A 15,643-nucleotide genomic window follows, 5' to 3' on the forward strand; every position below is an offset into this window, starting at 1 on the left:
GAAGCCGAAGGCGCAAGTCAATCTCTTTGGTAGGATTTGAAGCCAACAAATCCTACCAAAGTTGCACAGCCTTGAGCGGCTTGCCTGATTTTTACACAGATGACAGATTGAAACTAAAATTTACCGCTTAATTTCGAAAAAAATATCAATCGTAAAAAAAGGAATTGATAGATTCAATCTGTCGTCAAAAATACGGCGCATTTGTTAAGGCTTCACTTTTTCTTGCCTGAGAAAGGTTAGAGATTCTACTCTAGCCCTTCGGGCTTTAAACTCAATGGACTGAAATTTGGTTTCTTCCAGTGAAGTACTTATCAGCGCACAATCTAGTCTATCAAAAAGCTATAAGTGGCCCCAGGCTACTTCTGGTAAGAAGGGTAAGCATTACAATCAAACATTGGGCTATTGCTAATGCCCTGGACCCTCATGCCGCTTTGGCTTCTAGTCATTCGGGAGTCATTTATAGAGTACTTTGTCAAGTATTCCAAGTTTTCCAAGCCACCAAACCAAAAAACACAAGAACAAACCAAAAAAGAAACAATAAATGATTTTGAAGCATTATGTTTTTGCAATAAGTCACTCACAAATATTATATTTGATAAAAATAATCATCATGGAAAATAATAATAAATCTCTGTACACACTCTAAGAAAAAAAAGTAAGAATTTACAATCAATTATCAATATAAACAAAATTACCATAAAATATATTAATCAACTAGGGTAGAAGTTGGGTTCACAAAAATAATGACATCAATTAAGTTGAATATTTTTTGAAAAGACTGTAACTAAATAGACAACGCCCCATAATGATAAGTTTTTTCTTTGGACAAAACTTAAAATTTACACAGCAAAGCGAATTTTCTTAGATTCCTTAGATTTCTTACTAAATACTGAGATGAAGTCTCTGTTTTTGAATCGCAAATCCGTCTGAGACGTAAGAACCTTTAACACTGAAATTAGAAAGAGTATTGTTGTAAAAAATCAAGGTTGAGTTCTAATGTCAACATTTATAGATTATATTTACATTTAATCAGAATTTAATGTCAGACAGACACCTTGTAATATCCAATGAGATTGATGTTCGAATGTTGCCAAATCGGCTTCGAAAACAAGGCCGACGCCCATTGCATTACGTCTTTCAGATGTTACGTAAACTGGTGTTCTCAATGTGTTCTGAAAGAAGCAAAGGATAGTTATAAAATAATATCATTGTACAATGGAAACTTTTTCTAGTTTCCATTACAACTTTCTAACCTGTCAATCTAAAGATTTCAGATTTCAATCTTGTCATTGAAATTTGTTCGAGAGATAGACGCCAATGCAGGTTCAAAGCAGATCAAGAGATAAAAAAAATTAACTATTAATGTTTTTTATAAGCAAGCGTTTGTCCCTATTATGCTTAGCATTCTATTGTTCTCAAACAATAGAGCCATTGTTTAGGTACCAGAAGCTGAGCCTGCATATGCTTATAAGTGTTATACTTATAGAAAATGCCAAGATTTTACTAAGAACTTTGATCATGGATGGGTCAGGAAAACTTGATGAAAAAATACCTGTAATTTAAGTTTTTGTGCTTCAATAGGGATCACCCTGAGGATTGGAAGTTCGCAGACCAATTGTTTTGGTATTGGCAATGACAGCTGAGATGTCTCCAAATCCCATGATGCACCTTCAAGATAGAGCCCTTGCACGTAACAACCCGTCGATGGTCGTTCGGTAATTTCCTTTTCCGATACGAATTCGGTGACTGTTGTGTATAATGTGGAACGATCGAGCGGCCAACCGTTTTTACGACACGCGGCTTGGATGAGTGCGGTCAGGTAGGATTCGGGAATATGTAGACCTGACAACCACATAACTGTGGGCTCACCATTCTCAACCTAGATGAACCAAAATATTGGAGACATTCAACATATATCCATTTTAACGTCTTGGTAACGGAAAATGAACGTTGAAACTATCTTCTGTGCCAATTGGGATTTTCACAGCAAAATTACTTCAGCCGTACAAACTTTCGCGAGGGTGAAAAATCGCGAAATTTACGACATTTACTTTCGCAAATTTGACGAAAAAATATTTTTTGCGAGCATAAACTTTTGCGAATGAAGTATATTTTTAGTGTTTTGATCATTCAAATGTACTCAAACCACAATTGATGGACTTTTGCATAATTTCTAAATCAATTTTTATACTTGTTACCATCAAACCAAAATATTTGAGTAAATTATCTTTTCCGATTTTTTTTCGCGAGCATAACTTTCGCGAAATGGGCTAAAATTCGCGAAAATCGTAAAAGTTTCTGCTTGCGAAAGTTTGTACGCCTAAAGTAGCACGTAATCTTGAAATTGCGGTAATTATGCCGAATTTTGAATATTGTATAGCTTCATCCTTCCGTTAGGTTAAAAAACTGGCTGACTTACCCATGAAGTATATTGTTCATTTCTTCGCATAAAATGTTCCATCCAACCACCCAAATTTTTGAGCGTCGCAGGAGCAAGTTTTCGCCAACTTGGTGGGATTTGTCCGTTGAAAAGAGCACGAGCGACATCGTCTAGCTCGTTGTCCATACCAACTTCACCGGCTAGTGCCTAAAATATTATGAGATTGATAAAATTTTATAGTTATATAATCTTTGATATTTCGGACGATTTATTATAACGAAAATGCAGTCATTAAAACAAAGGAATCTTTAAGCCCGTAAGCAATGACCAAGTAATTTAAGGCGTCAGTGCTGAAGTTGTTGATCCAGATCTTCGACCGTTTAATTCAGGTCTTCGGTCGTTAATTCAGGTCTACGGCCGCTAAATCAAGTCTACGTCCGCTGACGGAAAAAAAATTGCGTCAGCGCTACGACCCACATACCCCTATTCATGATATGCACCATTGCAATCCACAGACCCAACAGCTGATTGGTTGCAAGTGACGTATTGACTAATTCTAAGTCACCCACAACCAATCAGCATTTGTGGATCCGTAATGTAATGTCAGAAGACATCGCAATGGTGCATATCATGAATAGTTCAAACCACGCTCATTCTCAATTCTTCAGTGTTATGTTCCGTTTAACGTGACGGGACCTAACCCAGCTGGCATACAACGCTGTTTCAACGTTCATCTAACGTTATATGAACGTTGTGAACGTTAGATAAACGTTGAAACAACGTTGTGTGCCAGCTGGGAAGAGAACAACCCACAGAAATGGACATGGCCGTACAATATAGACTTTTTCTATCTAAAACAAAACACTTACCCTTTGTAGGTTCATCAGGGTGGTGCCCATTTTCCTGATCAACACATTGAACCTGTCCAACTCTTGTAATAAGACCACAGTCGTTGGTGATATCTCTAATCCTAATTTCTTTCTGAAACCATTCACGTCATAAAGTGTTGGTAACTTCTCTTGGATGTCTGCAGCAATCTTACCAATAAATTCTTCACGACTTATACCACCACTGTCTCCACCTGTTTGCGGTTGTAATTCAACGAGTTGTGTCCACATGTCTGGAAAGAGAAAAGGATGGGTAGATAGTGAACATACATTTTTTTATAAGAGCATTCAAATTTTTTGAAGCCTTCCAACGTTCTTAACTTTTTAACTTTGAATTTCAAGCTTAATTTCAACCCTTCTTAAGTTTTCACCATTCATTTTGGGCGTATTTTTCTGTAATTTTCTAAGATATTTGGCGTTTTAGAGTGCGTAAAGCCTTAAAATGTTCTTAATATATTGAATATCGAGGCCTGGTGTTCTCATATAGTTTGTTTATATAAAAAAAATGTGTATCAGACCACGGAACTTCCATGATTACCTACTTTTTGACTCTTTTACTCGACATTACTTACTCAAATTGCTATTGAACAATTGTAAAGCTCGAAAAAATTTCTCAAACACCAAACACCTCACGATTTTATTTACTCAATTCTTTAAATTTCGATTGGAGAGAGACGAACTATTGTTACCAAAGATTACTCAGGCTCTATTCTATATTCTGGTGGAAATTTAGAAATCCGTCACCTTTGCACATTTTTTTAATAGCGGCGGGAAAAAAATTATTAAGATTGAAACAACATTGTGTGAAAGGAACAAACCTTTGGCAGCTGTTGTGTAGTATCCAATTTCAGCATTTGGATGTAAACCAAAAACGTCAGGAGTATTCGCCAAGGGAAGAGCTTCGATAACTTCCATGTATAAGTCACGGTCACATTCTGCTCGTAAACCAGCCAGCTGTTTCTTGTTTTTCCCGCCTGCGGTAAGGAAAACATGTTTTCTAAATATCTAGCAGAGCAGCTTAATTCATGATATTCACGACGTAATGTTTTCTACGGGAATACTCCAGTTTTAGCCAGTAGTGGCAAATTTAAACTAGACAAAAGTTGTATAAAATTTGCCACCACTGGCAAAAACCGGGGTCTTTCCGTAGAAAACATTACGTCATGATTATCATGAATTCATGATATGCACCACTGCAATGTCTTCTGATATTACATCATGGACCCATAAAAGCTGATCAGTTATAAGTGACGTAAAATCAGTCAATACGTCACTTTCAACCAATCAGTTGTTCGGTCCGTGGAAGAAATTGCAATGGTGCATATCATGAATAACTAGAATAAATCAATTTACCAAACATGGCGAGGCTAGAGTCGTTTATAATGCGTGTAATACAGTAATATGAGTGTTATATGATAATACGATAATTGTAAAGGGATAACATCTATTTTAATAAAATAACTACAATTTGTTCTTTCCATTTTTTTCTACTATGTCTGATTAGTCTAGCATGCTAGACAAATTTCGACCTCTAATAAGAGCGCCGGAATATCTGATTTACTTTGGTGCGAAAGAATACCTTCAATCAGTTCCGAGCACTGACCTTTATATACCCTGGACTAAGCTTCTCAATCCCGGCCAAGCAAAATCGTTGATCGGAGTTTTTTGAAAAGTGGTACCCTGATGTTGGCACTCTCAATAGCGGTGTAAATGCATCGAGAGCGCTAGGTCTACTTTTCCACGAATACTTTTGATGATGTAGCACCGTTAGACGTTAATTTTTAACACTGCAATGGCTTCTTTAAAGGTACCAATTCAGAAAAAATTTCGATCAAAGATGGCGGATATAGCTTTGTCAAGGGATATATAAAGGTCAGTGGTTCCGAGCTAAGGTTTTGCACAACATCACGTTGCAGGATACAGGTGCTCCTACTGTACCGCAATCACCCACAACGAAAGAAAAAAACATGTGGAAAATCAGCAATGATGCGGAAGAGAAACATACTAAAAAATAAATGTTATACCTTTTTTATCTTTCTTTTTCTGAACAACTTTTTTCTCCGCAGTTTCACCGCCATCTTTCTTGATTTTCTCGATTTTGGGTTTCGGGATAAAATAATCAACTTTATCGTCGAAGTAAAAATGGAATGGTTGGAAAGTATCGAAAATGAAATCGCCCATGTATTCACCCATGTACGTGGCAACGACGCGTCGATCGAAAGCGTCAATTACACGACCCCCGTACATCACCTAGAAATTAAAAAGAAATACAAAAAGGGTTAAATTGAACTTCCTATCTTGTAGCCCATATATACCCTCAACGGGGCATAGTGACTAGCGGTAATTGGGAATCTTTCCAAATACTTGATAGTAAAATAAAAGTTGCTTTCAGTTCTCTAAGTCTTATTTCAATTAACAAACACTTACAAACTCTCAATAATTCGAACTCTCTTGAACAAAATTTGTGTCGCGATGTATTTTCGAGTTATGGTTAGCGGTAACTGCGTAAAATAGACTATACAAGAGAAATATGCTTTCAAATTTTATCAACCCTTATCTCTGACACTCAAGTAAAGAATTTGAAAAAGTTATTTTCTTACCTCTCCAACAAGATATTTGAGACTTTCCCATGGAATCTTGCCATCACCAAGGAAATGAGCTTTGGTCAAATAAGTATCTAACAACTGCATGGAAACACGAAAATCAGATTCGTTGAAATCGTAATTAATATTCCATCCAATTTTCCCGTATTTACGGCGCTCTTGAACGACGGCGTGGAAAAACGCTAAGACGTAGACAAGCGGTGGAAACGCTGGATGTGGACACTCAGCCAATGCCGGGGTTGAGATTTTGTGGAAAGTGCTACGTAGATTGAGTTTAAGACCGTTTGGTGCTTCAGTGACAACCTAGAAGAAAGTTGTTTGTAGATGAATTGATTGCTAAAATTTAATATCATCATTATTGGATACATTTCCGCGAAAATTTGAACCCGCGAAATACAAAATCCCTAGGAAAATGAAAGAAATTTGTCTAATCAATCAATCAATCAATCAATCAATCAATCAATCAATCAATCAATCAATCAATCAATCAATCAATCAATCAATCAATCAATCAATCAATCAATCAATCAATCAATCAATCAATCAATCAATAAAATGTAAATACCTTTAGTGAGCGTTGTAAGATTCCGATTGGGAAATCGGGTGTGGGATCGGTCGTCAACCACAATCGGAAATCGGGATGTGGTTTAGTGATTTTCTCTAAGATTTTTTCCAACTCACGCAGCCATTTCACAAGTAAATGACAATTTTGTAACATGAGCCAATGACCACGACCGATAGCTGTCTCCAGCAGTTGAAGGGCAAGCTAAAGATTGAGAGAAGACATATTCATGTGATGGAAATTTTCATTCCTTAACTTAAACTAGTTTTGTAGCATTACCTTTTCTCGTTTCCACTTAATGAAAAGTAAGGTGAAAAAATACTACAAAAAAATAGATTGAAAAAAAGTAATCTCTTTAACAAATAACATGCTCAATAAAAGAACCACGCGAAATTTAAATACAGTGGAGTTCTTTAACTCGAACCTCTATAACTCAAATATCTCCTTAACTTGAACAAGTTTATAGTCCCTTCAGGTAACAATGCCTTATAAACCCTTATTCTATATCTTGAAATTTCCATAATTCGAACAAGTATATGTTCCCTAAGCGTGCTCGAGTTATAGAGACTCTCCCACTGTATAAAAAAAAGTAAAGTCCTACCTTTTCCTGGCCCTGGCCCATAGCGAGATATTTCAATTTATTGACACCAAATCCGCTTCGTTCCGCTAGCTTCATTAAATCACTCGCTGGTTCGGAACCAGGGCTCAAAATGAAGATCACGGGTGAAAAAGGAGTCGACTGTTCAAAAATGGCTTCAAAGCTGATAACAGGTGGCGTGACGTAACGTTCACCCATTCTCACGGTCACGAAATTCGTAATTGCACGGTAGATACGATCGACACGGAAACATCTTAAAAGCATAAGGCGCTGAAAGTCGGATAATGTTTCTTCGTATTTCAAAGGGAATTCTTGTGATTCTGGCGCGTCGTCGTCATTCCACTAAAAAAAGAAAATTTCAAAATGAAAATAATGTTATTACACAGTGACGATTTCATAATATCTGAAATATTTCATAATGTCAGCATGAAATTTGATGCTTTATGAGTAAAGTAAACAATGTATTTATTCAACCTTACTTTGAATAAATACATTGTTTACATTAGTACATTGGTACATTACTTTGAGTGAAATGTTTTTCGTATAATGGTTGGTATTTAACTTTGTGCTTTTATCAAAAGACTCCAAAAAGTGTTTTGGGTTGGATTTTGAATTGCAATTAACTACACACTAACAAAATTAAACAATTAATTTAGTATGAACGAAGCACAAACAAATATGTAAATATGAAAAAGAGACTTTGGAAAACAAGATAAAAATTCTTGAAATGCAGAACGAGATACAAACACTGAAGCATAAAATTGAAATTGCCAGTTTAAAATCACAACAGGTGGGAAACGAAGAGAAAGATGCCTTGAAAGAAGAAAATGAAGCTCTTAAAAGTGAAATTCAAAAGCTTAAACACCAGAATGCTAATTTGATGAAGGCGAAACAGGAGGAAAAGGGAGAAAAGAAAGTTGTGGAGAATGAGGTCCAAACTCAGTCTTTGGTGGACCAGAATCAAAGATCTTCAGATGATATAACGAATCTTAAACGCGATTTGGAGAACTTTAAAGCTGAAATTAAGCTGAAAATGGATGATAGAAAAACTGAAATAGCTCAAACAATCGATCATAAAAAAACTGAAATAGCTCAAACAATCGATCATAAGAAAACTGAAATTGCTCAAATAATCGATCATAAGAAAACTGAAATTGCTCAAACAATCGATCATAAGAAAACTGAAATTGCTCAAACTAAAGAAGTTATGCAAAAACCTCTGAACGAAAGAATGTTTGAAGGAGCTGATAAGTTTCTTAGAGGAGATAAACTATTTCTGGATCAAGGTTACAAATTGTGGTATGAAGATATGTCACGTTCCATGGAAAATAGAAAGCAATATGCCAATGATGATTTTGTCTTGATTCGCAAAAATGTCAAAAATTGTTGCAGTGAATTATATTTCAGAGCAAACAAAAGAGAAAGTGCAAGAGATGACACTCACACTCTAAACGTTGAAGGGTTGTATGAGCGATTACCGAAAGATACAGATATTTTTGTTCTTCATAAGAATAAGGGTGAACAGTTTTTGAAGATGTTACGAGAAGAGGAAAAGGAACAAATAAGGTTGCGGTCTGGCATGGAAGCTCTAGGTGGATATTATTTTGGAGGATCATACTCAGTAATTATCCTGGCCGTATTGAAATAAGATAACGTTAACGTATGGCCAGAAGTTTGTAATCAATAAAATTGCAACGATGATTAATCAAGGTCTACAATCATCTGCATAATATTGTGAGACACCTCCCCCACTCCCCTAAGTCAATGTTGTTTGAATTCGAGAAATGTTGATGGTCAAACTTGGTCCAGTATCGACAACATTGATTTGGGGGAGCGGGGAGCCTGAATTAACTGGAAAGTCTCACTATTTTCACAGATGATTGTAGGAACTAATAAATACCGACTTATTATTGTAGCTATTTTTACAGTATTTGGAATTCAGCTTATGTAATGATATTAAATAAGTATATAATCAGAAATACCAGCATCTTCAAATATTCCAATCCACCGTGTGTCTTTCGTTAAGGTTTTTGAGGAAATTAAAATTTCGACTAATAAATCATTTCAGGACCGGATGCGCCACAAAAAAGTTTCTCTCTTTGAAACTGATTTTCTCGAAATCTAAAAATTTTAAAAGAACCATTCCTTTTCCATTGAAAATAAACCAGCTGCGCTGGAAGGTCAGCCCAATAAGCTTAAAACGATTAGAAGGAAGTACAATCAAGAAACCTAATTCGTTGTTAAAGTCAAAGAGGTTGAAAAGCTCATTTTGGCTGAAACATCAGACGAAAAAATGTGGACATGGGATAGATGTTGGAATTTCACCTTTGGGGGGGGGGTACTAGGTTTACGAGGTGACGGGTGTCCGAGCCGAAAGTCGACCCTTTGAGAGACAAAATTTTGATGATTTTGGGGACCTTCGAGAGACTTTCCTAAAATTTTGGTAGATTTTTTCCAAATTTCGGTTTGATTTTCACCAAATTTTGGTCAAAACTTCTGGAAATCGTGTCCTTTTTGGAGAAAAATGTTCGATTTTCGTGATTTTGGGACCCTTTTAGAGACTAACTTATGAATTTGTACCCCTCTGAGAGACTTTTGAGGCCTGAAAAAAGGTACCCTTATGGTTCGCATCCATTTTGCCTAAGTAAACCCCCCGGGAAATTTCACCTAAATCTGTTCGTTAGAATGTCTTAAACCTGTTCGTTATTCTCTGAGAAAGTATATCCGAGGCGGTCGCTTTAGATGTTCACTGTTCACTGCAGCTTTCGTCACATTTGTCAGATTGATTTAAATGGCGTGTTGAACTAAGTAGGCCCCTAGTATAATGCGAATGAGTGCATTTTATATTGAGGAAGCTGCGTCGAAAATTCCGTCCAGTTTCGATAACTCACTGAATCAAAAGTTATGATGATTCCAAGTTTCTGTTAATGTTACGCCACAATTTGACGTTCATTTCTCTGCTTTCTTACACACAAAAACTCGCTCCAGACAAGAAAGCCTCAAAACCAATCATAAAAAACTTTCTTTTATACTGTCTATTTATTTACAATGCATTAGCTTCTTTCAATTTATTGAATAAACAAAAAAATTTCATTTTTACTACTTTCTTCTTTTATATAGCGTTCTTTTATTATTCTCATATTATGCGCAAATAGTAATAAATAAAGTGACGTTACGATGGCCCCGAGGTTTCTCCACTTCTAAAAAAAGTTCTGAAAGTTTCAAGAAGAGAAGTAAAAATTTAAAGAAGGGAAGTAAATATTTCGAGAAGGGAAGTAAAAATTTTAAAAAGGGAAGTAAAATGTCTTTAAGTATCGAAATTGTGATTAAATTTCTACATCGGTGAGCTGCCAAAATGGTTTTAACCCTTTTTAAATTGTTTAAAGCACAAGACAACGTCTAAAACACGTGATCCTACAACAAAGATTATATAAATATAAGTACTCTCCCAAAGTGTTTTTATAATTTATGAAAAGCTTTATAACTTTTGCTTAAGGGATAGCTTTAAACGTTTAATCACACTAATCAACATAATTGCCATTACAAACATCCTCTGGAGTCTGGTAAGGGGTCTCTCTGTAATAGCAATAAACTTTCTACGTCAGGGGTTGTAATCAAAACCACGTGGTATTTTTGTCATTTTTTACTTCTCTTCTTCATTTTTCAAAGCTTGAAAGAGAAGTAAAAAAATCAAGAAGAAAAGTAAAATTTTCAGTGAAGTAATACAAAAAAATTACTTCTCTTCTTAAAATTTTTACTTCCCTTCTTCATTTTTTACTTCTCTTCTTGAATTGTCTTTTTCTAGAAGTGGAGAAACCTCGGGGCCATCGTATGACGTGTTTCTTTTCTCTTCCAATAGAAAATATTTTTCGCGCCAAAGTTTTACCGATAACTTGTTTTCTGAAAATAATCCGAAATCGGATTTAAGAAATAAGTCCAAATGCGCTGCGGATGGAAAAAAAAAAATCGCGGAACCGATTTGAAGGGTCACCGGGGCTGACCAATAAGAAAAGTAAACTTAAATTTTGATGGGTCCTTTAATAAATTCGGTTCATTAGATCGAAAGTTATGTTCAATTGAATAAAAAAGTTACTTTCTGAAAGTGCTCAAACACGTTAAAAATCGACCTATCAAATTTTATTTTAAAAATTTTGTGGCGCACCCGGTATAGTACCAAAAGGGCGCATTACTGTCACCTCTGAGTATGTAGGTGTACTTTTCTAACAAAATTATAATTTTGTAACCTGTGAATTAAAAAGCCAAGAACGAAAAATCAACCAAGGGCATGAAGTAAAATTTGTCAGATATATCCCAAATATAAAAGTTTACTAATCGTCAACAACAACCTTAAAAAAGCTTCAGAAAAGTTAAATTCATGGTCTCCAGAGAGCGGCTTTGAAGTGACGGGGCCACTAACACTTTTAGGCTTGATTTGGTATGTTTAAAACTGCTCCAACTTGATATCATTTATTTCCATGTAAGACCTGCAAAAACACCCCCTCTCCTAAGACGGTACTCTAGAAACTTAAAAGTCACTCACGTGAATAAAATAATTAAAACTCACCTCCTTCCAGACACTTTCATAGCGCTCGATATCATCACAAAGAGAAGCAAAGACATCAGGTGCAACAGAGCTTAGTTTGACCGCATCTTCCCATCCCTGGTCAAGTAACCATGGGAACGGTTTTCGGCGTGAACTTTTCTCTAAAGCAATGTTTCCTTTGATAAAGAAATCTAGTTCGTCTTGGTTCAATTTGTTTTCAGATTGCATGATTTTGATGGTCATTTGGAACGAGAATAATAGTTTGTGACGTTCGAATAAACCTGAAGAAGAACAGAAAATGAAATTTGTTATTAGAATGCGTACATACACACATACATAGAAACAAACAGGGCTTTTCCAGAAAAATTTTTACCCCACTGTTGAGGATATTGATTTTTCGAAGTATCGAACCCCCTGGATATCCTCTCTTATAAAGATGCTTACCCCTGGATATCGTATTTTTTACTTGAAAAGACACTTTACCCCCCTGGATATCCACTCCCTTGTAGATATTTAACCCCCTGGATATCCACCTTTGTACAAAAATCGTTAATCCCCTGGATATCTGATATCCTCAACAGGGAGGCACTGACTATTTCTGGAAAAGCCCAATCATACATTCTGAAATTCTACCTCAACTGAAGAAGAGAATAAAAAAATCCAAGGAATTAAAAAATGTTCAAAACCATTTCTATAATGTCATACAAATTTTTAGCAATATCATACAGTTGATATTATACTAGACTAGTAAACCACGTCGTTGTATTTCGCTGCAGATTAAACTTTCAATGGGATCTATTTTTCTAAATGTTCACTGAATACAATGTCTTTCCAATCCACTCTCTCGCGGCAATTTCTATTTTTTATAAGAACTCTTTATTATAAGCATTCCCGCGTTCCTGTGTTCAAGGAAAGACAGACGCTTGCTAGTCTAATATTATACAGTTGATACCATACAGTTGACAACCGATTTTGATCTAAAAAAAGAGCTTCGTTTACGAGTTCCTTGTTGACGGAGACTTTCAGTATTATCGAATAATAAATAGAGCTTATCGAATAGCAGAACTTCGCATTAGAGTGCGTCAATGGTACACACAAAATATACAGTGGAGTTTCTTTAACTCGAACCGCTAATGTCTCCTTAACTCGGACATTGTATTACCTTCGGTTAAACAATGCCTCGCACTAGCGTAGAAAGGAGGGGCGCAGAATTTGTGTAGAAGAGCAGATTTTTATGACTGATTTTTATATAAAAAGAACATTGCTGTGTCATAAAAATCTGCTCTCCTACACAAATTTTGCGCCCCCTTGTCTATGCTCATAAACCTTACTCAATAACTCGACATTTCTCGAACAGACTTGTGTTCCACGTGCGTGTTTGAATTATGGAGACTCCACCGTACTAAGGAAGATTTCACTCACCTGTACAAGCGTAATTGTAAACATTGATAGTGAGTGTGTCCATAATATTTTTCAGTCGTTTGACCAAGATTGAATCTGGAAGACTTTTACGTAGTGACAAATCAAAGACTTCGAGATACGAATTAAGTGAATATTGGTACATTGAGTTGATACTAGACATTTCAGCCAATACAAAGAAAAGTACGGCACCGAGTTTAGCAGCAGGACGATATCCATCTCGGAGTTTGTCAATATCGATAGCTGTTTTGGCTCCAAGCTTCAATTTCTCAGCAACCTGTGAGGCAGTGAAGAAAGAAGAAAGAGAAGTAAAACAATTGAAAATATAGACTAGAGTGTCTATAGCTCGAACCTCTATAACTCGAATATCTTTTTAACTCGAACAAGTTTTATCGTACCATCAGTTAACAGTCCCTTATAAACCTTACTACAGAGCTCGAAATTTCCGTTATTGGCTCGACAAATTTTTGTCCCCCGTGCGTGTTCGAGTTATGGAGACTCTACTGGAATAAAAAATAGCTGGTTTGTGAATAAAGAAATTGTAGAATGTCATTATGGCATAGTGATAGATTTTTAAATGGAAAGGTGTTAAAATAACACAGAAAATTAGTTTATGTCTGCAATCAGACACTTTACTCTTGAAAAATCCTTCATCCAGACATAATTTAGCAGATAATTAAAGTTCATTTAATTGCCGTTTAGAGCATAACAGTATCATTTTTTTTACGTTTGATTCTAATAAAAGATATAAAGATTCATCTTACATCAGTGGCTTTTGTTTTGGTATCTTCCAACGTTTGAACCAATTCCACATTATCCAACATATTTCCAGTGGAAGTTGCCAGTTCACGAAGTAAAGTATCCTCCAAGTCTTTCAACAACCGTTTGTTTTCACTGGAAAGTAAGCATGTTTAGTGTGTTATTTATTGGGCTGCCGGGCCCATGACATTAGCGAGTTTATGTATTTGCACTTTTAAGGACGGTAAAGTGACTGAAGCGATTTGGAAAACCCCGCAATTCTGCCCGCAAAATCGAGGACGGTAAAAGTGCTAATTTACCGTCGTCCTCAGTTGGTCATGATCTAGTCAAATTAGAACCGTACCGTCTCCGTCGCTGAAAAACTAACATACATAAGCTCGCTATTACAGAAGCAGTCGGCGGAGAGATTTCTTTAGAAATATGTGTTCTGAAAATTTCTAGGAAACAAGATCACATCAATTTTCTCTTGATTATTCCCCTGTCTCCTTAAAAGATGTGTTCTAAAGCTTTCTAGGGTTACCTAGAACACGTTAGATGACCTTAATTATACCCCCTGTCTCGTCGGAACACATCAATATTTCTAGCTGATTAATTTTCGAAGATCTTATCAGAACAGATCAAAATTTCTAGCTGAAACATACTCTCAGAACACATCGGAAAAAAAGGTCGCCTCGCAGCCGGTTGCGAAACTGATATTTTAAAACTTTCCTATTCGCAACTAAAAGTCTATCAGTGGGTCACTTAGGCAAAATTGGGTACGGGACGTGCCGCTAGACTTTTGGTTAATATTCTAGGTAGAAATTAGAAATTGTTGTAGATTTTTCGTCTACTTTTATACATTTTTGTCACTTTTTCAGGGTAAAAAGGGAAAATATTTTTTGTTTCTGACAAGCATTCTTATCTGAAGGTCCACTTTTCTTACTCCAGTGGCACCTCCCCGTCGGTCGTCAATGTCAGTGCGTAAACTCGCTTATTCGAGCTTCCATTATTCAAATCTTTCTATAATTCGAACTTGTTCCCCCAGTCCCCGTCAAGGAGAAACCCTCTTAATATATTTTCTATAATTCGAATCTCTTTGTAATTCAAACAAATAATATTCCCCTTTGAAGTTTGAATAAGCGAGAGTCAACTGTATATTGGTTTCCACGTGGTAAAGAGCAAGAGAAAAATCGCCCCATATAAACAAAAAATTACCTTGTTTCTTGAATCAGCCTTTCTCTTTGTTCTTCTAATTCTTTTCGTTCGAAACCAACGATCACGCTCAATAACTGATCTTCCAAACCCTGAATTTACGAAAAGATTGGTCTTTTGATGAAAGTTTTACTTTAATCGGATTAACTTTCGCGATTTCGCAAATTTTTGCCATTTTCACGAAATTGAAACTCGCGAAAACACGTGAGATTACTGACTCGCAAAATTATCCAAAAAATTTTAAAACCACATTTTTGTCGGAGAAACCAGTCTAACGTTTCCATTTGTGGCAAAAATGGCTATTTTTCATCTGCTTCAAGGCTTATTCGCGAAATTAAATCCACGTGAAATTTTTCAAAACTCTGACTCGCGAAATTAAATCCTGAAAATTTCGCGATTCTTTTCGCTCCCGAAATTTAATCCGATTAAAGTATTTTATCAGGGGATGAGATACAGGTAAAAATAGGTGCCGGTCTGTAAGAGTCGCCTTCTCAGATTTCAAAGCGTCTCCAAGATTTACAAAAGCCATACGAGGTCAAAATAGCCTCAAAGAGGTTTGAGGTTTTCACTTTTTAAGTCTCTCTGAACTTACAAAAGCTAAAAGAAGCGTCCAGCTCAGCGGGGAAAGCTGCAGTGGTATGACAGGTTACGTGACAGTAACTAGAGTCCTAATTTTCAAATGTAGGCCTATTAAACGCAAC

At 36.1% G+C, this 15,643-nt stretch overlaps 1 protein-coding gene across 1 annotated transcript in view; it reads right to left on the bottom strand.

The window, feature by feature from the left end:
- Positions 1 to 883: 883 nt before the first annotated feature.
- The window catches only part of LOC136822160 (dynein axonemal heavy chain 10-like), a 130,405-nt gene continuing 115,645 nt past the window's right edge, over positions 884 to 15,643 (bottom strand). Inside the window, exons 61-73 of the mRNA XM_067078404.1 lie at positions 14,946 to 15,034; positions 13,757 to 13,886; positions 12,996 to 13,269; positions 11,595 to 11,854; positions 7,034 to 7,372; positions 6,436 to 6,636; positions 5,868 to 6,173; positions 5,292 to 5,517; positions 4,086 to 4,241; positions 3,250 to 3,500; positions 2,420 to 2,587; positions 1,553 to 1,879; positions 884 to 1,172 (exon numbers count right to left, since the gene is read on the bottom strand). Coding sequence (XP_066934505.1) covers positions 1,026 to 1,172; positions 1,553 to 1,879; positions 2,420 to 2,587; positions 3,250 to 3,500; positions 4,086 to 4,241; positions 5,292 to 5,517; positions 5,868 to 6,173; positions 6,436 to 6,636; positions 7,034 to 7,372; positions 11,595 to 11,854; positions 12,996 to 13,269; positions 13,757 to 13,886; positions 14,946 to 15,034 — 2,874 coding nt within the window. The 3' untranslated portion in view covers positions 884 to 1,025. The remainder of the gene's footprint in view (positions 1,173 to 1,552; positions 1,880 to 2,419; positions 2,588 to 3,249; positions 3,501 to 4,085; positions 4,242 to 5,291; positions 5,518 to 5,867; positions 6,174 to 6,435; positions 6,637 to 7,033; positions 7,373 to 11,594; positions 11,855 to 12,995; positions 13,270 to 13,756; positions 13,887 to 14,945; positions 15,035 to 15,643) is intronic.

Source organism: Clytia hemisphaerica, unplaced genomic scaffold (genome assembly GCF_902728285.1).
Source record: "Clytia hemisphaerica strain Z4C2 unplaced genomic scaffold, Clytia hemisphaerica genome assembly, whole genome shotgun sequence".
Classification (NCBI taxonomy): Eukaryota; Metazoa; Cnidaria; class Hydrozoa; order Leptothecata; family Clytiidae; genus Clytia; species Clytia hemisphaerica.